This window comes from Helicoverpa zea, chromosome 8, assembly GCF_022581195.2.
Source record: "Helicoverpa zea isolate HzStark_Cry1AcR chromosome 8, ilHelZeax1.1, whole genome shotgun sequence".
In the NCBI taxonomy this organism is placed as follows: Eukaryota; Metazoa; Arthropoda; class Insecta; order Lepidoptera; family Noctuidae; genus Helicoverpa; species Helicoverpa zea.
Window position 1 is genome coordinate 13160886 of NC_061459.1, and position 15160 is coordinate 13176045.

The 15160-nt window shown below is 37.0% G+C and overlaps 1 protein-coding gene across 2 annotated transcripts; it reads right to left on the bottom strand.

Moving 5' to 3' along the window:
* Positions 1-299: 299 nt before the first annotated feature.
* Positions 300-3635, bottom strand: LOC124632674. Of its 2 annotated transcripts, none has more exons than XM_047167611.1 (5): positions 3358-3635; positions 3080-3192; positions 2494-2595; positions 2103-2285; positions 300-1584 (listed from the first exon to the last, which is right to left on the bottom strand). In XM_047167611.1, exons 1-5 carry the CDS (start codon positions 3467-3469, stop codon positions 1522-1524), a joined length of 573 nt encoding a protein of 190 aa, XP_047023567.1. In that variant the 5' UTR covers positions 3470-3635; the 3' UTR covers positions 300-1521. The 2 variants fall into 2 exon arrangements, with proteins under 2 accessions (XP_047023567.1, XP_047023569.1); XM_047167613.1 differs by having other exon boundaries at positions 2159-2285; positions 3358-3633.
* Positions 3636-15160: the final 11525 nt, after the last annotated feature.

Consider the following 15160-nt stretch of genomic DNA (forward strand, 5'->3'; position numbering starts at 1 on the left):
TTATGCACATTTTAGCTGGTTAACCTTGTGCGCGGAGACGTGATACTTCATTTGTTTCTCTCTACTTTTACGTGATTGTCATCACACGAGATAATGATAACGTTACGTCTTTGTGTGGTCGCTTATCGAGCTATCATCGCCTTGTCAGGCTTATAGGTCAGAATAATCCTGGCAATGACGATATGTACTTACTGACAGAGATCAGTATATAATGTGACTTGGTCATTTATTAATCTCAATCAGATGATTCATTAAGGTATCGTAATGAAGCTTTTAAGGGTGAAATTAATTAAAATAAATTTTAGGTTTCTTAAAAAAAAAACTGTTTATTTCATAACTTAAATACTAAAAATACAAAATATTATTCCTAATCATGTCCGTCGCTTAGCTTTTAAAGCTGGAGTACCTCCGCAGTAATAAATTAATAAAAATAAATAAATAATTAATAATACAATTTTAAATTAATAAAAAAACCTATGAGATTCTATCTATGCCTTTGGCACAATCGAAGACTAGGTCTTATAGTACAGGAGGTGCCTGAAATTCAGTTTTAAAGTCTAACATAAATAAAAAAGAGAGCTGATTCTATACAATACAATTTCAATGAAAACTCTTGACTAGATATCAAATACTTTTAAATCTACATTTTACCTAGCTAATAAGTACTTAGCGAATATAAAATTAACCTATCAGAAATGGAATAACTATTATCACAATTTAGGAATTGCGTAAAACATTTTCACGCTCGTCATTATACTAAAAATACTACAATACTGAACCGTGATGTCGCTCGACACTGGCGAAAATGCACCTTAACACTAAAATAAATTAACAATTAGTAATCAATTCAGTAGCCTCGGAAGTTTCAGGAGATTTGATCACTAACGCTTGCGAGGTTTGATTCCCGGATGGGGTAGAACCCTACCTGGTTCGGTCTCACTCATATGTACATAGGAATCCTCACCAGATGTTCCCCTCTACCCACACATCCGAATAGTTTCCTTTTAGGAACTTTACAACTATCAAAAATAAATAAATTAACTAATTACAAATAATACGTATCAGAGTTACAATTAAGTACATTAGACAGCAAACCAAAAAGTCATGGAATAAATTAGCAGTGTCTACTCACAGCACCTTTTGGCCCCATTTGATCTTAGAACTAAACAAATAAATAACTTACAACACTATAATACTGTCAGTTTCCTAACAACGAAGACTCGAAGACACTATAGTCCATCGTGTTACGTATACTGGTTGCACGAGGCGTCAGTCTTGTCGCCGCGTCACGTGACCGGTGACTATCACATCCCAAATATGTTTGAGTCACGACTTGACTTTGCCCATCACTATCGCGTCCACCGTGCAGCGGCAGGCTGCGGTGTCACCTCACTAGCACTTGTTCACGTGCTCGTCAATGCACTAGGGTCTCTAAGATTCACTAGTCAGCCAGGTATCACTCGGCTGTGGCAGGGCGTCACAGGGCGCGCACGAGACGCGCGTGTTTGTGGCGCGTGCGCACTACGCCCTCCTTCGCTGCTCGCACGCGCATTTAGACCGATTCCACCTCATATTCTGGTTCCGCTGTAACAAAATAAAAGGAACATTGCTAACCTTGCTCGGTAAAACTACTTTGTCACTATGATTTGGAAATGGAAATGATCGTTGGAGTTAAATTTAAAGATAATCAAGTTTTTGGAAAAAAATTAAGTGTGAAGGGAATTTCAGAAAAATTTTTTTTGAAAATCGATAATGACAGTGACAAAGCTGATGCATTTAAATAAGAGTGCACAACAAAAGCATAAGATCGAAAGACAATGGATGTCAGTACAACACGCGTCGACATAGGACAGGCGTCAGACGTCAACCAACACGGTTTGCCTCAACACTGACCAGTGTTGACTTAACCTCGTTTTACACGCAAACACACCTAGACAGGCGGATCACACAGGTTGAAATATGAAGAAAAAAACATCGAGAAAGAAATAAAAGAAGCGTGTGTTAACAGAGCGGTAGAGGAAGGTGCTGACGCTAGGTGGGCGAGGCATGCGCTTGCCGACGGGCTTGCGTTAGTGTTGACAGACATCCATTATCTTACGAACCTTTTTGAGACAATTGCGGCGCTCTTCCATGTTGGGACACTGGCAGGAGCACTTACGAGGATTGTACACCCTCGGGGCCGCGCACTCCTCGGGCGACAGCGAGCAGCAGCCGCACGACACGTGCTCCACGATGGGGTACGTCGCGCACGTCTCCTTGTTCGTCTTCGCGTTGTATATTCGGATCTAAGACAAACACACCACCATTAGCACGCATTTCATCTATTACAATAACTTCCAATTCATAAGACTGAGCGTCATGGAAACTTGACAGTTATGCCAGTACTATCATTAAGGACAATGATCGTTGCGCAACTCGTAGTCTCGTACGCATATAGTAAGCGGGTCAAGGTGCATCAGAATTAGCGGTAGATAAGAGATAGTGGGTACTTACGGGAATGTGTCGGATGGCGGTCTCGGTGGCCACGCAGGTGCCCTCGTTCTCGTACTCGCAGAGGCCGACGCAGCGCTTGACCCACACGGCGCGCGGGCTGATCTGGGGAAACACACTCACGTCAGCCCAAGCACAATACACGGCAGGTTCTCACGACGCTGTAGCCGTGAAGTGGTCACGGAACTACATTTTTATAATATCTAATATTTGACGATGAGTAATTTGATAGTTAATCGGACAAATATACACGCAATGCCACCGATTTAATTTATGACGAAACCTGAGACGTCAGATATCGCATTTGATAATCAGATTGCTAATATTTGTCCAAAAATGTTTGAGGATGGAATTACTGCGTTTTTCAGAATATTACTGATTTCAAGAGTCATTGGCATAATTATTTTATTGCGCCATAGTGTCGTCTTATGTGAGCTAATAAGGTCATTAGATAATGAGTGGTAATGACTTGTTAAAATAATAGTAATCTTATTAAATTTAAATATGTCACACTGGAATTCTTATTATTAACTAATTAATTCTTGATAAAATTAATAAAGGGATGCTTAAGTAATTTAATGACATTTACCTGCTCATGCGCAGCTCTGACTTTCAGGTATTCGAAGACCTCTTTAGGTTCTCCGCATTTGGACTGTTCAATAATGTTTCCACGTTCACGTTCATTGTCACCAGAGCATGCCACTGAGGACAAAAAAAAAACAAAATGTTAGGAAAAATCAAAAAGTTTTCCCAAATTTTCTTTAACCTTGATAGACATGCGACAATAAGTTACGCATGCTTGAGCTTTAACTTGATTTTTTTTCTTGTGACCTTGGGAGAAAGTAATGAATTAAATTGCACATTCACCTTTCCTCGGCATCGGTATGATATAATCCTCAGTAGTTTTGGGGAACTTGGGGTGGTGCTTGTGTCCAGCGACCACAACAAACAACACTAAACAAACGATAATTTTTGCCATTTTACAAATTGTCAATTTCACCTTTCACTCGAACTATCACTGTTTAATTGATCACGATTTGTTAGCACTGTTATCTGTAGATAATCACGTGTGTAGTGGTGGTGTATGTATGCGTGTTACTCGCTCGGCGGTCTGTTAGCTTGTGGTGGTGGCGGCGCCGGTATTCTGTTATAAAGCCCAAGCCTGACTCAACACGTGGGCCCGGGCGGTGGGCTCGCCGCGTTGCGTCACCGCCGACGTTGCACTGTTTGCACAGCTGATTGTACGCCGCTACGTCACCACGCTGACAACCCGAAAATTCACTAACAACCTGCCACTGATCCGTGATCACTTGAACTGGGAACGGATCTCCACAGATGGACCACACGCTTTCTAGAATACCTTACTACTGCCGATATATTTCTACGTCATAAGTAATGGAATTTCATCATAGGTATTTAACTATCTTATCTTTTAATTTACGATTATCTTCGAAATGAATTGGAAAAGTGGCTCTCTTGCTATGAAAACGCTAGCGTCGCGTGCGCGTATGGAAACTCCTGAGGTAACAAGTTGGCGACACCGGTAATTTCGTGACGTCACTTGCAGTTTCCGCTGTCTACGCGGTAAAGACCGGTTGTAGGGTTCACCCGCTTGCACATGACAAGCAGGAACTTTCTTAAACAACCTTAAATATTTCTAATTCCATGAAGTAGAACGTACAGAAGAAAGTCGTGGCTATTATTTAATATTGTGCAATTTCTTTTTAGCTGAGCAGAATGAGAAGCGAAAATATGATAACTGGTATTGACACTGGCAACTGTCAGGATCGTGTAACCGGTACAAATGTTGCGTGTGATGTTTGTATTGGAGTGACAAGAAACATGCGCGGGCGCCTACGTTCGGCTAACCTACATACATTCCTTACATGATAATAAGCTCGGGCTGAAAGCAGATACCACTACACACACTATAATATACAACAAAATACAATGCAAAATCATATTCTAAGTTATCATCTATTCCTAATCACTGATGCAGCTTAAAATACCTCGAAACACTATAAATCAAAATGTCGCGGGAAATTCCTATTTTGAAACATTAATATCGCATATTTCTGTTCACTTTACATTATTGTTATTTAAGATACGATCTGTGATCTAATTTGTAATCTGTACGTGCGCACGCGTTTGTCAAGCGCCGTCGGCTGATAACAGTATCGCCCGGGTTCCACGATTATAGAGTTCCGAATATTTTGCTTGTTCCGAACTCCAATCTTGCGCATCCCTAATTTTAAACACATTTTTTTCGTTTGTTCCAAAAGGTATGACGACCTTAAGAATTTACGGAGGTTATTTTATTTTAGCAACCTCGAATGTACCAAAATAAAACTTGATGCCCTTAATGCAGGTTTCTTTCCGGATGCCCCGAGTTACTGGACCCTGTACTTCCCCTTCAAGCCAGTTACAATGCACTTCCATTGCACAATCACTATAATCTCGCATTACTCATTGAGAAAAAGAATAAGGATACGGAAAGTCTTGTAAATCCGACTTGATTTACTCTTACGTCACCACCGTGACGTACGTAAGTGTTACTTGTGTTTCTTTCGTATTTTCGCGTTAACATGAATAATTAAAAAACTTCAGTGTAACAACTAATTAGCTCAGAGAACGCAAACCTTTTCCTAGATTAAAACAAATTAAGTTCAGCACGAGTGTTCTGGCTAGTAATTATTCCTAGGAATTTAAAAAACTTAATAAAGCTGCGTTGTGTGATTTTTCTAGGAAAGCGCGTGTATGTAGGGTAGGTACACGTCATATTGGTGACGTCACGCCTCACGGTGACTGGTTGAAATATTAACCCCCTGAAAGTTCGCGGCTTGGCCTCCATTTTTCAGAATTGATTATGGTACAAGTCAGGAGTGAAAGCTACATAAAATAAGATATACTTACACCTTTTTTATACGACTCTACTGGTATTTAAATCTTTTTGTAAACTAAGGACGGATGTGACCAGCGTTTTACGTACGAAGTGTCCATGACCCAAATACAATGCGCTTTCAATCTTTGCTTCATGACCTAAAAAAGCTACTGAACTAGGAACCGAATTTTAAGCTAAAACAAAAATCTATTTATTTGAGAGAAATAACAATATGATAGAGAGAGAGAATAATTATTATATTTTATTTTCATTCTTTAAATTGGCGAAAAAAATTAAAAAGGAAATTGCTGTCAATTTGTATGCCAAACTGTTCAGACGTGAAACTCGTTTCGACACTTTTTTTTTCATTTACGCTAGCCCAATTTCTGTACTCTTAAACCAAGAGTGTCATTAACAAAATCTATCAGTTAGTTTGGAAAACTTCCAGACCGTCTACCGGCTGTCACCCTGGTTCTCAGAATGGTCAATTTTGTAACAATGCCAATATTCGGTAATAGTTCTACCTTGACTTTGACGTGAAAATTGGTATTTTTTACTAACTTTTTTTTATATTTAAGAGGAAATAGCCAAGAAAGAAGTTTTTCTTATGACGATGTAGAGTTTCCTTTACAGCGTAAGATTATTGTGTCTTCATCTTCTTCTTATTACCCAAAAGCTTATAGGACTAAAAACAGTCACCCATTGATTTTCAAAGTATTATTGTGTAATAGATATTATGTCATAACATCCGTAGACAACACATGAGGAGAAGCTTTCAACGGCGCCTCTTACCTACATCAGAAACAGTATGTTTTTCTCTCAGAAAATCCAAATATTAATGTCCTATTTACCAAAAGCTTTTAGGCTTGAAAAAAAGTTATATTGGTTATATTAACATTCTAGATTTTAAGTTGAAAGTTGTTGCAATCGAGTGTGATAAGACGATTCACAGTTTTAAGTCAAGACGTTTATTTGTTTATCTCTGACTCACTTTTACCTATTCCGTGTGAAGCCGTTTTAAAATTTTATAATATGAGGTAATGATGACTTGTGATGACTACACATTATTTAAATCAAGATATCAATGAACTAAGGGGTCATTTTTTATTATTTAAGGAGATTCGTTGATCTATTTACATACTTTATTATTTTATTATAAGTTATAAACAGCTTTATCGCTATAATCTTGTTCATACTCGTATTTGTGTGTACTTTAGACTATTTTTTATAGAACCGATAGTTAACGTCGTTTAGCAATTCCTTATGTCTGGACAGTTATTGACGAAAATTTTTGTATTTAGATATTTACATATCGGCATAAAACTTGCACACCGCGCGCGACCATCAAACTCTGACAGTATCAATACGCAAGGTTTCGTGTCAACTGAATAGTTCGTGTGCAAATCGTGAGTAAAAAGATTGCAAATCATTTACCCCAGATAATTTCACTAAAGCAGAAAATTTACATCATGGCAAATTTTCCGCAGTATTATTTTGGGATTACCAAAAATCGCTCACATTTGTACCTCAACAATAATCGAACCTTGACACCCGTAAACTGCCTACTCACGATCCATGACGTATCGGACATACCAAACTACTGGAACACCATAGAACCCGTGTTCACAGACACCATGAATGAATACCAACAGTCACGTTTATTGAGAACGATACCATTTATCACAATTTTTCTATGACGAAATTTGAATTTAGGGCAATCGAAGTCGTTCACGCCATGTGCTGTGCTAACGGGAAGTTTCGCCACCAAATATGGTGTGTAAATACACTATATACCCCATATAGCTATATTGTTATTAGTGCTAATTGTAGCGTTTAAGCTTTGGCCTCAATGTTATAATAGCTAGCTCTTGGCCGTGCTCTAAAAATGCTTTCCACTCCCAGATCGAAGTCGTGGTTTGAATATTGAACTGTAGAGCTGTTTTGACCACCTAAATCTGTTTCATCATCTCATTTTCAGGACCGTCGGACTTTTTGAAAACAGCATATACAGGGTGTGTCGTTCACAATCACATTAAATCCTATCGCATATACTTAAAGATATTCTATGGCGAATTGTAAAAAAAATAACCTAATCCATTCGTTAGTTTAGCCACAGGAGTCATTTTTCGTTTTTATAATTTACAACATCATGTGTAAAGCAGAGATAAAGTTAGGAATATCGAATGTTTTGACCAGTGGACAGCTGTCAGTTTTCAAGGGAGAATTTCAGTTGTTTGTAATGACTGACTTTTATATGGTGTTCTAATTTTCGCACTTTTTTATTCTATTTACTTTGTTTGAAAAAATCATTTTTATATTTTTACGTAATTTTCTTTTTTTTTGTGTTAATCGACATATATTAAACAGTATATTAACGCATTTCATTTAATGTGATTATGAACGACACACCCGATATAACCAAATAACAGAGATTTTTAGAGAGAATTAGTCACGTATTAATTACGTGAATTATATCATGCATAATTTCTAGCACTTATTGAAAGTACTTATACAATTAATAGTCAGTAATTAATACGATTATTAATACTGCAAGTGCTATCAGGCGTAACCCCACATCAGCTGATGACTCGTCACATCCATTAACCGATACACCAGCATTAACTATCTGATGATCTTAATAATGCAGGTGCCGATAACTTGATGATCGATTACTTTGTTTGTTTTGGTTAATACTTATAGCAATGCAGATAAATATGGAAAGAACCAGGTGCCGCAAATGACATCTTTAGGTTGTTTGTTTTTTTTTTTCATATCAAACTTTTTATGATTCTCAAATAGTTTTCCTTCCTCTAGGCAAGTATAATTCCGCCTTAATCAATGATTTTTATCTGAAAAACCTTTCAAAACCTTTGCTGCTTTTCTGCTGTAGAGAGGCGGTAGACTTTTGACATCTGTATTTGGTAATCCGATCTGGTTGCGAGTTAGTCAGACACGAAATTAAGAGCACACTGCAAACTCCTTTTAGAATCTTTCTTCCCATCAAAAACGCATAGGAAGTGTCTTTTGTTTTTGACGTTCGAAAAGTGCTGATTAATCAGCCTATTTTGAATAAACGTTTTTGAGTTTTTTTATACATCAGTATGAGGATGAATGATAAATTTTCGATCTTTGTAATGCCATCTAATCATCTGATCATCTGATTTGATCTTTGTAATGATGAAATTTAGCCGGAATCAGACCGATTGAAAACGTTGATTGGAATCAAGATTCAGTCAAGTTGGTTGGTAAAAAATAAATATATCCTAGATGATGCCATAATCCAAATTAGGTACTAATTTGTCGATATTTTGGTAATTTACTATATAATTCGGTTAGGTAAACAGGTGGAGTATATCGGTATCCGCGTGTGACAATATCGATCAGGAGACCAGTGATGTAAACACAACGTCAAGTGTTTCATCACTGATATATAACAATTATCTTCCATTTAATCATAATAATATAATATTAATCACAACCTATAATTAATTATTACAATCACGATGTTAATGACTGACTGAAAAGCCGAAGGAAATCATTTTACTTTAGGCTGCTTCCAACATATCATTCGGGAAGGCCTGTGTAGACCGTGGACTTCCTATGGCTGAGTTCATGATGCTATAATCTTCTGTTAAAATATTGCTTCTAATTGACACTTTTTGACAAAATAAGATCCTAGCAGGGAGAAAATAATTAGCAATTCATATACTCAGCCAGTTTAGGTATTTTATGATGTGTAAATTTCAGGGTGATCACCAATGAATGTCTTTTCTTCGTCGTTCGTTAATTAAAATAAATGCTTTTGCAAATAGCCTGACTTACATGAGTTTAATTCATGCTTTACCACAAAGGCTGTAATTGAGAAAATCCCATACCTACCTACTTTACTAGAGACACTAAACGCATAGTTCAGCACATTCTTAGAATGGCAGTTTTTTTGCTACTTACATAAATTGATTACTTACTGTCCCAAAAATTTTGCGAAGGCACTACACACAACCAATACATGGGACAGGCTTGAGGTTTTGTGTTCCCATCCACAAACAAAGTTATCGGCAGCTACGGCTCGTTAAATGTAATACATTAAAACGTTAAACCGATTACTATTTGTATAATCTGTGTATTACTATAGGAGCATCTTGTCACGTAGCTGATAATAGAAATTGCAGCAGGAAATGACTTTATGATAATACTATTTTAGTTTCCGCTAGCGGTTTCACCCGCTTCCCTTGGGAACTACTTAACTACGCCCGAACATAATGAAGCTTACACTACGTCTTCCTCTATGAATTTTCTATCTAACACTTAAAGAACTTTCATAAGTAGATCTAGTAAACAGTTCCTGAGATTAGCATAGATGCTCTTCATCTTTAGACATAACACTTCGGATCTTTTTAGCTTTTCCTTACGCGTTATAACTTCAACTCTTAAGAGATTACAAATTGGGTTTGTACTAAGCCCTCATTTTGCACGTCAACGGTGTAACGTCATGTGAAATACTGGTTTTCTTGAATAATCTAGTTATTCTTATCTTTTCCTACAAGCTTTCCATTTCAGGATATAAGAAAAAGTGTTTCCCCTTTATGCCTATAATTGGGAATATACTTTGCGAAAATGCTGCGTTTTCCTGCAAAGTTTTCACCGGCCACTAAAAGTATATGGAGGTTTTTCCACTACGGGAAAATCTTGGGTTAACTCATATAAGGCTTTTCTATGGGGTAAGATGTCCCGGCTTTTTAAGAATAAACAAATTACCGAGAAACAATATACAATAAATAAATAAAAGTACCATTTAGAAAATTTTATTTTATTTTATTTTAAGAAGGCTTACAGACTAATAACATAATATGTAACAAAAATATATTTTCCAGTTGCTAATAACAAGCTCCACAGATATATAATATTAACGATGAACTATTGTAATGCCTGAATGTGTGTTTTTTTTTTTTTAATGAAATGTTAATATTCTTTAGAAAAAAACTAGAATTAAAGTGAGCAATGAGGCGTTAGGTAATGATGCTCCGTTTTATGATTATGATCCGACGTTTACGTAGATCGATGAAAAAAACTCGTCAACAAATTAATATAGAGTCGATGTCGCAGTAGCCCACTAGTGGGCGGCCCTCATAAATTATAAAAATAACTAAATAACACAAACATTACATAGAAGATTTAAATATCTAATTAATGGAATTGGCTGGAATGTTTTTCTGACTCTGACGATGTGATGCATTTTGATGTTTCTTAGTGAAGATATTCTGTTGTCAGCTTAATCAAGATTGAAAAGTATCTTATCTCTTTTATTACGGGACAAGAAGGCTCTCTATTTTTTATCTATCTGTCTATGCTTACATATTAAAGAAAGTGATAAGATACATCAACAGACAATGAAGCACGCTTTCCATCGGCATAGGAGCTTAATCACACTAGGATATCCTAACGCGACGCATCACCGTGCCCCCTGAACCGTCCGTCTAAAGATAACTGTCTAGCAGACAACCAACTAACTGGTCAAGTAAACCAGCTCATGAGATCACGATTAAGACGTAGTATTATCTATCAGTTAATTGGGCCACATGTATTTATATGCGCAGAAGTCTGCATCCAAGGAGGTCCAGTAATAGTCACATGGCAGGTTTGATCTACATTAAGTTTTTTTGTAACTTGGAGATTTTTACGACGTGATTCCGAGATCCTTAATAGGTAGGTATATCCTCGGATGCTTGAAAGTTTCGCAATAGAACAGTTTAATTTTAGACAAGATGTTAGTGTTTCAATTAGCAAGTCTAAATAAAACTACGTCAAAATACACCAAGAATCAAAATGGTCTTTCACATCCGCACTCCGCTTTTTGATGTATGAATGTTCTCGTCAATTGCTATGAATTATTTGGATATTTTCGTATGTCGTGCTGTCACTAATGAGAATAGTCTGGCACAAACATCGTGTTCTTAGCAATGATAAGTGTAACGATCGATGAGCCGTGAGTAATGTGAATAACTTGCATGTTTCACCGATTACCACCGAGTTAATATAGTTTGCGTAAACACCAGCTTTCCACTGAAATTCCCACGCCGCCCGACCGTAAATTGTTAATGGGGAAATGTTTTCAATAAGCACATCGAATGCCGAACGATTTGAATTTAATTTCAGATCGCTAGGAATAGAACATCTTTTTAAGACTTGTACGAATTGAGTGGGAGTGCGTCGTAAAGACATCAAAATATCTCACGAATGTCTTGTATATTTTGTTATGAACTGTTTTAATTACTTAGCAGGCATTTTAGTTTTTTTTTTTTTTATATAGCGTATATTTTATATAGAAAATTTATTATATAGCAAAATTCTCTCGCTTTTTTCTATGTATCGAAGAATACCGTCACCGAACACTTGAGCGTCGCGTGTTAATATGAACTTTAAAAGTCCCAAAAACCAGCCAGCACTCTGAATCATAATGTTAAGGAAAATCCAAACAATCACGCTTTTATCTTTTATCAATTTATTAAGATCTAAAGCCATTCATTTCGCACCTGACTTGACAAAACGATGAGTTAAACTAACAAGAATGCTTCTAAGGAACTGTGTTTCTTACTTTTGAAATACCGCTGTCCATATTTAGTAGTTGTCGGTTATGCAGTTATTATATTGCGATAACTTACGAAATTGTCAACTGGCATGACGACATGGGGATTCCGAATACCCAATACAGTGTAGTCTTCATGTTTTTTCAGAATTGTCACTTATCTTTATGATATTTGTTGAATGCGGGCGGCACGGCTAGCCATCCGGTAAATGTAGGGGTCATAGTGATATGATGTCATTTTAACTGCCAGAATAAGTTGCAATGGATTTTCATAATATTACGTTTAGATACACCTTACGTAAGTGCTGAGTTTTTAATCAAGCTTTCCTTATTGCATAAACTGCCTTAAACAATGATTGGTTGTATTCTACAGCATAGGTACTCACCAATATACTATGATTTTGTAAAGACCCAAAATCGATCATAATGGTCCTATAATTAAAGTCTTATCCATAATTCAGTTAACTTCTTAACCGACCTACAAAATATAGGAGAGAAAACAAGCTTCCTCCTGTATTTTACTAACTTAACTTTTATCTACCGTTACACAAACAAGGCGCCATTAATAGGAAATAATTGACGTACTACACATCTTTCAATTCGCTTAGATACCGTATCAGCACTCGATAGGCAATTGTCGGCAATCAAGTGTTATCACAAAACTATAAATCCGATATAATCGCTCGTTATCAGTTACGTCGTGACGCTGTCATTGATAGTTGTAGTGTTATCAGTTATCAGTCATTCATGCTTCGTTAGCATAGTAAATAGGTTTGTCCTCTCGTGAGCCGTGAATGAGGGTACCGTCGGTATACGTCACAGTTTACAATGTTTGTACAAATTATATGTAGTGAGTGATGATGTCTGAGTACTGAAGTCTGTAACTGATGATTTGTTGGCACTTTGTTCATTGTCCGGCCGTCGGTAGAAAGGTCTTTTATTTTTGTATACTTACATAAAGTCAATAGATTTTATGTAAGTATAGTTATCTTTCAGCTACCAAGTTAAGATATGATTGCATACTCGGTTCGACAGCTGTACCGTGCAACGGATACATTTTGGATTTTTTTAATTGCATGCAGCTATTTCGAATTACAGAAATACTCATCATAAGAAGTATAAGTTTTAGGGCTACAAAATACTATGCATGTCTATACTATTTCTATCAGGGGCGCATGAAGCGGACGAAACAGGCTGTGGGCACATTCATCTACATCAGTGGTTCTTAACCGGTGGTCCGCGGACCACTGGTGGTCCCTGGAGGCATTCCAAGTGGTCCGCGAAGCTTAGCTTCGCGACGTTGCTATACGTTATCTAACTTAATTTTTATCGACTTATAATTGCGAGCGGGGGTTTTCGCATGGACGTATATCGGTGTGTCGTACCTAGTCCCCCCCATTCATGAAAATGTGTGTTTGGGCTACATTTTACGTAATTTTGGTTTTGAGTCTTAAAAAAAAACCATTGTCTGTAAAGTCGTTTACGGACGATAGTTGAACGTGACAACGTGAGTAGCTACCGATTGTGCCTCTTTGTCGCTCGCTGCGTGCTCTCGCTTGCACTTCAAGCCTTAAACGGAACGCCTCAGAGCGAGGTAACGCCTCAAAGCGAGGTAACGCCTCAGAGCGAGGTAACGCCGCATGAGTCATGTTTTTTCGTGCGTGCAGCCGGCTCCATCGATTTATAAGACGTTGTCACGTCAATAATTAAAATTTCGCGCTCGCTTCGCTCGCGTATTCAGAAACTGTATTATGGCCCTTATTTTTGCATTTGTCAGCAAACAAAACGTTAAGTAAGTTTGTGCTAAATTTTATGTAATTTTTGTTTTAAGTCCGATAAAAATTTCGCGCTCGCTTCGCTCGCGTATTCAGAAACTGTATTATGGCCCTTATTTTTGCATTTGTCAGCAAACAAAACGTTAAGTAAGTTTGTGCTAAATTTTATGTAATTTTTGTTTTAAGTCCGATAAAAATTTCGCGCTCGCTTCGCTCGCCTATTCAGAAACTATATTATGGCCCTTATTTTTGCATTTGTCAGCAAACAAAACGTTAAGTAAGTTTGGGCTAAATTTTATGTAATTTTTGTTTTAAGTCCGATAAAAATTTCGCGCTCGCTTCGCTCGCGTATTCAGAAACTATATGCCCTTATTTTTGCATTTGTCAACTAACAAAAAGATAAGTATGTTTGGGCTACATTTTACGTAATATTTGGTTTAAGTCCGATAAAAATTTCGCGCTCGCTTCGCTCGCGCATTTGGAAACTACATAGCCATCTTTTTCTTTATTTGCATTTGCTTACCTACACAACTGCCGACATGCGTTTAGCTTTGAGTAGAACTTACCCAAAAAATCTGTTTTTTTTGATAATTAATAAAGAAATGAGTACTAATTTAGGTAAACCGATGAGGTGGTCCGCGGCAAGACAAACTTTAGTCAAAGTGGTCCCTCATGTCAAAAAGGTTAAGAACCACTGATCTACATATATGGCTAAAATTCACATTCATTAAATTCAGCTACAGCAGAGACTATATGAGGGAATATATAGGAGGAGTATGTAGAGGGTATATAGGGGGAATAAATAAGAATTCAAAGGGAAAAGGGAGAAGGTACCTATATGGGGAAAATAGATAAGGAAATATACAAGGGAAAGTACGTAATGGAGTACATAACGGGGTTTATGTGGTGCAGGATTCACTACTAATTTATACAAAAAATGACTGTCATATCTTACTCATTGCAAGAAATGACAGTCATTTCACTAATGCCAGTCCAGATGACTATACTTTTGAGATCTCTCTAAACAAAAGAACGAAGGTTAGACAGACAATAACTAGAAATGCCGATATATCCTGTCAATTATACCCTGAACAATAAATCTGGGAAATCCTTTCACGTAAAGATCGATACCGATATCGATACCGCATGATATCGACAATGTCCGTCATAGATTAGAGAATAATAGACGCGCCAACTGCTTTTAATAGTATCGTGAGGTAATGCGGATTGTGATAAGGTATAATTAACTGATTTTTAATAAGGAAGCAAAGTCTTTCGATAATGGTTTAATGTCACCTTCACAAATACTAATGAATATACTGGAACAAAATTCAAAGGTCGAATGAAAGTTGTCTGGAAATGATCTACTGTGTTACATTTTGTATCTTTGGCATACAGCTAGGATATAGATATAGTTCCTGATATGTTGGT

What these genes read in the sequence shown, in the direction of transcription:
- LOC124632674 (XM_047167611.1), bottom strand. Translation starts at nt 3,469, where the DNA reads ATGGCAAAAATTATCGTTTGTTTAGTGTTGTTTGTTGTGGTCGCTGGA. An exon ending in CATACCGATGCCGAGGAAAG is followed by an intron (nt 3,193 to 3,357) that starts GTGAATGTGCAA and finishes TTTTGTCCTCAG; the next exon opens with TGGCATGCTCTGGTGACAAT. An exon ending in TCAGAGCTGCGCATGAGCAG is followed by an intron (nt 2,596 to 3,079) that starts GTAAATGTCATT and finishes GTGTTTCCCCAG; the next exon opens with ATCAGCCCGCGCGCCGTGTG.